Raw genomic sequence first — 8,779 nt, 5'->3', positions numbered from 1 at the left:
GAAGATTTACAAGAGGAAATGGGTGGAAATGATGTGTCGAAAATGAAGAGGTTACTCAGAGGAAACCAGCTGTCTAAGGAAGAGAAGGAGAAGCTTCAAAGTGCCTCTGATGTCTTCCACCACTTAAAGGAACGTGGTTTTATAAATGAAACTAATTTAATTTTGCTTGTAGAGTTGCTTGAACGGATGGGAAAAGTACCTCTGAAAGAAAAAGTATACAAATTCCAAAGAGAAAATAGTGCCACAACAGGTAGGTTTGTGATGTAAGAGTATTTCTTTTTCACTGGGGCTATCTTCCTTGTGCTATTAAAAAAATCTTGTCCGAGTGTGACGTTCATGCTTAATAAAAAAAACATACCTCTAAAGTCATGTTGAAGTTTGATGTTACTCAGCATTGGCTCAGTGTATTTTTCAGTCTGATAGATTATGCTATATTTTTTCATGGGAACCACCTACCTCAACAATGAACGTTTGTTATTCCCTTGAATCTTTCCAAATTTCGATTTTGTGTTTCAACTTACCGAAAAAAATTACATGAAAATACCAAGCGATAATGTCAGAGAATAGTGTCAATTTAGAGACTATTACAACATATTCTGAAAGACATAAGCTTAAGAACTTCAGTTCATATCTGGTTGATGGAAAGTTACTGAAATTTACAAAACATAATTCGTTGGGGGAAGCAATGTTTCCATTTTTGGCAAAACAACTCTTCCTCAAAACGTCTCTGCAAGATTATGTTCAAATTTCATTTGATGTGTGATGGTGAATCTGGAAGTAAGTGAATATCCTTGCATATGTATATTTTCTGACCTGTATTTTTAAAATTTTAGCCAAAACATTCTTTGCCATTGAAAAGTCTTGTCTGATAGCTTTAATATTGTTTTACCACTGTTGTATGAATCTTCAAGTACCTGCATATCAATACAACAACCGCAACCAAGTCAGCAAGAGGGATCAATAGTTCAAAAAGGGGTTGATCAAGCAGACTTGATCCATAATGACAGGTTTACATAAAATTTGTATGAGGTCAAAGATCACATAGCATCAAGTAGTACCAAAAGTTTTTCTATAGATGAAATACTACAAGGTTACAGGCGCAGCTATATAACAGTCATTTGATATTTATTAGGTAATTACTTAATAATTATTTTTTATATGAACACCCTTTCTCGATTTCTATAGGCTTGACTGGTAAAGTCACAGTGGTGATTAATGATGAAAAGGAAGAAGAAGAAGAAGAAGAAGAAGAAGAAGAAGAAGAAGAAGAAGAAGAAAGTCGAAAACTTGACCTTGAAGAAAGGAGAACAAAGCTCAGAGAAAGGAATGTAGAGGTAGCATTCAAAGAAGAAATGTTACAGTTAGCGAGGAGATACATTTACTCAGTACCAGAAAATGACACGGCTAAGCTTGAAGAATGTATGCAGAAGGTAAAAGAATTCGGGGCAAATTTGATTGGAGCTAAAATTAGGTCCCTAGTCTTTATTTTGAGTTTCCTGACAGAAGAGGATTTAGATTATTTCTGGCAGAAATACAAAGATGGTACAGTGGAGAAGGCTCTAACTAGTATACTTATACCAACTGACATAAGAGACAAAGCTGAGAAGGCTGGTATTACCATGAGAATCAAGCTGGAGATAGACGAAAAAGAGTATGAAGAAGTACAACAGAAGATACATGAACTAACGAGAATGTAACAACATCACAGAGTAACATACATTTTAATGCCTACATTGAAGGAATTAGAGCTATTTGACAAAGAAAATACTCAGGCCTCACACAGTAGTAATGGTGGAATTTTGACTCAAGTTACTGAATATACATTTTCTAGACCGATCAACTGGATTTTCAAGTTGTAGAGCTTTTGGCAAACATCATCATTGGTGTAACTAATTTTGATTTTTAACTTAAGACTCACACAACACATAAACTTTCAAAAACTGTCTTTGTTTTCATTTTCTTAATTACTCAACAGAAATGTCAGCTGTTTCCGCTGCATTCAGAGCAACATGGCGTCGAAATACAGTGTGTAGAAAATGGGAAGCTTTTGTCACGGATAAAGTACAGGATGAAACACTAGCAAGTAATTTACTTGAACAGTCAAGGTTTGATCCAGTAGCTGATGCTCTGAGACAAGAAGAGTTTTTTTTTCTTCCCTTGCCTTGTATCCTTTTGGTTTAAAAATTCCTTTACTTTTCCTCCAACAGTAACAAAAGCAACTGAGTATGCTGTCATGAAGCATGCAGAGATGTATTGTGAAAAAAATGATGTGAAAGTTGACAATTTCAGAGCAATTTTGAAAGTGAGGTTTAATGATATTGGAAAGTGTCTGTATGATCATATCACTTCTGAAAATGTTGGTAAGTTTAATCCGTCATGGATTGATAAAAGTATTTCAAATTTGGAATCACACGTTTTTGGTTTGTTGACTAAGTCTGACGATTGTTATACTTTCCAAAGCAAATTTGTATTTAGTTACATCATTGCAACGTATTTGAGTAACATTTTTGCTTTGTCACCGAATAATATTCCAATGTTACTCAGGGAAGAGAAAACAAAGATTTTGCAAGACAACCTGTCGTATTGTTTTCCCTACGTCACGGGAATGTTGTGTGAGAAAGCATCATGTTTCCTGAAAGAAGTTGTTAAATTCAGTGCAATACAAACTTCTGTTGATATTAACAACCTTGGGTTGGTTGGTAACTGTTTGTTTGAATCAGGGAGGCCTTCTGTCTTTGCAAGAGAAATCGATGAAGTGATAGGTGATGACCATAATTTAGATCTGTCAACTTGTACAGAGATCTCCAATCAAAGTTTACATGCTCTCGCTGTAATTTTACAGTATACTTCTTTCATCAAAGACATTAAATTGTATTCAGAAAGTGATGAAGCATTTCTCTCAAGTGAATTCAAAGAATGTCTGACAAATATCATAGGAGATCATTTCACTGTTGACATGTGTACAATCAGAATAAACAATTCCAAGGACTTCACTGTAACTGCCAAGTTTTTGAGAGTTCTACCACTGTTATTTAAAAATGTGAATAAATCTGGCAGTGGTGCAACTCAGCAACCAGCAATTACATCATTGACCATTTCAAGTAATGTGACCATATTTGACATGATTCAGGATTGCACTATGGAGATGTTCGTGGAGGTATTGTCATTTATGCCACATCTAGACAACTTAAGCCTGACAGAGTTTGGAGAAAAACTCTGTGAGCAGTTTCTGCTCTGTTTGTCTGAAGGGACAGTCAGTCTAAATATCAACACATTGCGTTTAGCTGAAAATGAATTGCTCTAGAAACATTGCAGAATATTGCTAGAGGTATTGAGTAAAATGCCCCGTCTTATTAGTTTAGACCTAAGAAGAAACAGTATTGGCAGTTTAGGGTGTACATTATTGCTGCCAATAAGAGACCAAATAGATGTAAGGGTAGAAGATAATAACATTGCACAAGGTTTACGTGAGATTCTACCATCGTGTACCTCTACAGCACAGCATCAAGATGTTGTTGATCTCACTCTAAAATCATTGGATGATGTTGCAAGTTTTATAAGAAGTTTAGAAAATATAAGACACATAGATTGCACAAAATTAATCAACACTCAGTTGTCAAACTTGAGTCTAAATTTATCACTACTTAGTAACATAGTAAGCATTGATCTGAGTGATACTGAGTTGAACGAACATATTGTTTTGTTGCTAAGTGAGAGATTCAACCATTTTAAAAGAGCTTAAAAAGGTAAATCTAAGTCATTGTTGTAGTAGCAGACACGACATGAAAGTTTTATTGCAACAAATGCCTCAAGAAGTGACAGATTTGAACCTCAGTAACATCGACATGTCAGGTCAGTTGCTCAATAAGTTAAAACGTTTCAGAAATTTGAAGAATCTTAACCTGAGTAACAGCAATCTGAAAGCCAATGATCATGTGTTTAGATTCATTCCCACATCAGTGAGTCACGTGAATCTAGGTCAAAATGATCTTCAAGGATGGAGCTTTGAAAAGCTGGACAGGTACACACAACTTGAAGATTTAGATGTGAGTCATAATGACCTCAATTTTGTTGATATGCAAACGATTTTGAAATTGATTTCATCATCAATCACTGCACTTAATGTAAGTCATAACAATTTGAAAAGAATTGAGTCCTTTGAGCATTTAGCTCAGTTGAAGCAATTGAACTTGAGCAATAATGATCTTGACACATGGCTTAATTTCTCACTACCATCCTCAACAACACATTTAAATTTAAGGCATAACCAGATAACAGATATTGGCCGAAGTATCAATCATCTAACACAGTTAACACACCTTGATATGAGTCATAATAAGGTTAACCAGTCACTAATTGACATACTCAAATATTTACCAACCACAGTAACGAGTCTGGATTTCAGTTCAAATTACATTGAAAATGTAGAAAGAGTTGGTAATATTCTATCCACTTTTAATGACCTAAAGTGCATTAATCTCGGTTCAAATAAGTTTCATGATGTTGGTATTGTAAATTTGTTGAATGATATTAGCAGCACAGATATGGCAAAAATTGTTGTAAGTCATAACTATACGTTGATGCCTCACGTCATTGATCAAATGCCAACTGTATCAATCAACTTAGAACAAGATAACTTACGACTCAGTGACGTTAAGTGTAGTTCTATCTATGATAATCTGATGCATGTTACGGAGGTTAATATGTCTGGGTTATCGAGAGAGAAATGTGTGGGAATTTGTAAGAGTTTAATCTTATTGACAAACTTGACTAAGCTTACTCTCAAAGGGAAAAAATGGCGTAACGCGGAATTTCAAGACTTTATACAAAGGCTTGCTTATCTGAACCTCGAGTACTTGGACCTTAGTAATAATAACATTGGAGACAGTGGTGTAAAAAAATATATGAATTGGTAGGGTCAATGCTTGGTCTTACTCATCTTGATCTCAGTCATAATAACATAGGAGACAGTGGTGCAGAGAGTTTGAGTAAAGCGGTAATATCAATGGATGGACTTACTCATCTTGACCTTAGTCAAAATAACATAGGAGACAGTGGTGCATGGAGTTTGTGTGAAGTAATAAGGTCAATGGATGGCCTTACATGTCTTAAATTTAGTCATAATAACATAGGAGACAGCGGTGCGAAGAGATTAGGTGAAGTCATGAGATCAATGTATAGACTTATTCATCTCGATCTTTGCCATAACAACATTGGAGAGAGTGGTGCATGGAGTTTGAGTGAAGGAATGGGGTCAATGGATGGACTTATGCATCTTGATCTTAGTTATAATAACATGGGAGACAGTGGCGCAATGAGTTTCAGTGAGGTGATGGAGCCAATGCATAGACTTATCCATCTTGATCTTAGTCACAATAACATAGAATATATTGGTGCTCGGAGTGTAAGGGAATCATGTCAATGGATGGACTGACTCATCTCGACCTTAGTCACAATAACATAGAAGACGATGGCGCAGAGAGTTTGAGTGAAGGGATCAAGTCAAAGGACAGACTTACTCATCTTGATCTCAGTCATAACAATATAGAAGTTGGTGGTGCAAAGAGTTTGAGTGATGTAATGGAGTCAATGCACGGACTTACTTATCTAGATCTAAGTCACAATAACATAGGAGTTGATGGTGCAAAGTGTTTTAGTAAAGTTTTGGAATCAATGCCTAGACTTACTCACCTTGATTTTAGTAATAATAATATAGGAGCTGTTGGTGCAAACAGTATGGGTAAACGAATGAAGTTAATGCATGAACTCACCTATCTTGATCTAAGTCATAATAATATAGGAGACAGGGGAGCAAACAGTTTGAGGGGAGGGATGATGTTAATGCGTAAACTTGCTCATCTTGATCTCAGTCATCATAACATAACAGAGAGAGGCACAGAGAGTTTGAGTGAAGAGTTGAGCTCAAAGCATGGGGTTACTCAACTCGATTTTAGCCACAATAATATAGGGGACAGTGGAGCAAAAACTTTAAGTGAAGCGATGAGGTCAATGCATAAACTTACACATTTCAATCTCAGTTACAGTAACATAGGGGACAGTGGTATAAAGAGTTTGAGCGAATCATTAGGGTCAAAACATGAACTTACACATTTCGATCTTAGTCATAATAACATAGGAAAAAGTGGTGCAAAGTGTTTGAGTGAATTATTGGAGTCAATGCATGAACTTACTCACCTAGATCTTAGTCATAATAACATAGAAGAACGTGGTGCAGAGAGTTTGAGTGAAGGGATAAGGTCGATGCATGGACTTACTCATCTTCACCTTAGTCATAATAACATAGGAGACCGTGGGGTTACGAGTTTGAGTTTTAACATGAGGTTAATGGATGCACTTACACACCTTGATCTAAGCAATAATAATATTGGCGAAAGAGGTGCCATGACTTTGAATTTTGGGATGATGTCTATGCATGGACTTACCTATCTTGATCTTAGTCATAACAACATAGGACACATGGGTTTAAAGAGGTTAAGTGGAGTAATGAAGTCAATGCACAGACTTGCTCATCTGGATCTTAGTTGTAATGATATAGGAGCTGGTGGTACAAGGAGTTTGAGTAAAATCTTGAGGTCAATGTATGAACTTGTTCATATAAATCTCAGTAACAACAATATTGGAAATAGTGGTGCAGTGAGTTTGAGTAAAGTGATGAGGTCAATGAATGGACTGACTCATCTTGATATTAGCCATAACAGCATCGGAGACAGGGGTGCTAAGAGTTTGAGTGTGGGTATGAGGTCAATGTGTGGACTTGGGCATCTTGATCTTAGTCATAATAAAATAGGGGACATTGGTGTGAAGAGCTTTAGTGAAGAAATGTTGTCAATGTATGAACTTACCCATCTTGATCTCAGCTACAATAACATAGGAGACCTAGGTGCACAGAGTTTAAGTGAAGGAATAAGAACAATGTGCGGACTTGCCTTTCTTGATCTTAGTCATAATAACATAGGAGACAATGATGCAAGAAGTTTGAGTGAAGCAATGTGGTCAATGTATGAGCTTACTCATCTTGGTCTAAGTCATAATAACATAGGAAACATTGGTGCACAGAGTTTAAGTGAAGGGTTTTGGTCCATATATGGATTTACTCATATCGATCTGAGTCATAATAACATAGAGACAGCTGAGTGGAGAAGAGAGTTTTAGTGAAGAGATGAGGTCAAGGTATACACTAACCCATCTTAACATAGTCACATACATTGTAGACTGAGGTGCAATTGGTTCTGCCAATGTCATTGAAATTAACAGAATGTAAAATTTGAGCTTGTCCCAAATATCTCTATCATGATAATGGATGTTAGATATAGCACCAAAGAGTTTTGTTTTTCACTACACATAAGTTAAAACCTGTCATAACTGTGATAATTCTGCATGAAATGAACACAACAAAATATAACACACTGCCTATCTAAAACCTCTTCATGGTCGTCTTAACCATTTCCAACGTTTCTTGTTCAGACATTTTCATTCAAAGAATAACCTAATAGCATGTTCATTTGTCTCGTAAGTGTTGGCTCACATTTTGTATATGCAAATATACCACAGAGATACCAAGGGAGTTTATATGGTCGGTTGGTCTGACTGTCTGTGTGTCTGTGTGTCTGTCTGTATGTATGAATCTATGTATGTATGCCGCATCTAACCGTATTTAGATGATTGACTCATTTTTCAGATGCTGAAAATTTGATAGCCTGATGACACTCTTCTGATGTTTAATGTCGAGGTATTATCTTAATTGCATCTCCCTGTGATTGTAAAATATAATCCTTACTGTGGTGATGAACCTGCATGTAAAAAAGTACATAACAGTGTACTGAAAGTATTGTACACCATAGAAGAGATTTAGGTTTGAATGCCTCTTCCTCAGTTACCTACATTAGGAACAGTTACATGAAGATGTCAATATATATCTTGTTCGCCAGTACCAAATGTGTACAATATTGACAGAAAAGACCTGCATTCACTGTTTTATTTGATAATTTACCCTTTTTACATGTGAATATGTGCTTAAGTAGGAGGGGCAGAACCTCGACAAGATTTCCTACTGGTTCCTGATTTTCAAAGATGTTTCTTGAAGTTTGTAATGTTTAATTTCACCTTTTTCATTTCAAACGTCGATGTATCCATTGTGTTTATTCATTTTTTTGTTTTAAATACGAGAGGAGCTGTAGGTAAAAGATATAATCCAATTGAAATATTCTGAGTTGACATCGAATGTCCATTTCTGCAGCTTTCATATTTGTAGCTTATCCAGTTTGTGTGATAATACTTCAATCGAGCTGATGCTGCTTGTTGTGTAAAAATGTATATGCATCAGATTAGACACGTCAGAAGGAAACTGCATCAAACCTTTTCAGCGCTGAAGAAAGAATTCAATCTGTGTGAATAATTTTAGTATATAGAAATATCATTCACTATGTCAATCAGCATTATTTTAATCAGTAGAGTGACCAAGTGATCAAATTGCACTCGATTACATTGGTCCTTGAAGTTGCTAGAAGTTGAACAATATTCAATAGATGTAATGTTTAACGTAATTTTAAGTTACTGGCTCAAAACTGGGTATGTTGAGGCACTCACTGGTATTCTTCAGCTGACAAAACTCATTTGGTAAAGTACTTGTTTGTGATTTTGTAATAACTTCGTTAACATTAAGAGTTGGTTGACGTGGTATAATGTATGGTAATTTTCAAAAAATTAAATGCCCTTTTCAATTATCAATTTATTATATTGTTATCACCAATCCATCATC

The 8,779-nt window shown here is 35.7% G+C and overlaps 1 protein-coding gene across 1 annotated transcript; it reads left to right on the top strand.

The window, feature by feature from the left end:
• Positions 1 to 5,415: 5,415 nt before the first annotated feature.
• On the top strand, positions 5,416 to 7,008 carry LOC139129077 (protein NLRC3-like; the record flags this gene model as incomplete). The annotated part of the gene is made up of 1 exon (XM_070694748.1): positions 5,416 to 7,008. A coding segment is annotated over exon 1 (1,593 nt), but the record flags the coding sequence as incomplete, so codon positions are not given.
• Between the last annotated feature and the right edge of the window lie 1,771 nt (positions 7,009 to 8,779).

The sequence above is a fragment of the Ptychodera flava genome, unplaced genomic scaffold (assembly GCF_041260155.1).
Source record: "Ptychodera flava strain L36383 unplaced genomic scaffold, AS_Pfla_20210202 Scaffold_89__1_contigs__length_443570_pilon, whole genome shotgun sequence".
Lineage (NCBI taxonomy): Eukaryota > Metazoa > Hemichordata > Enteropneusta > Ptychoderidae > Ptychodera > Ptychodera flava.
Note: the sequence above shows the minus strand (reverse complement) of the source record. Positions and strands in the feature narration are given on the sequence as shown.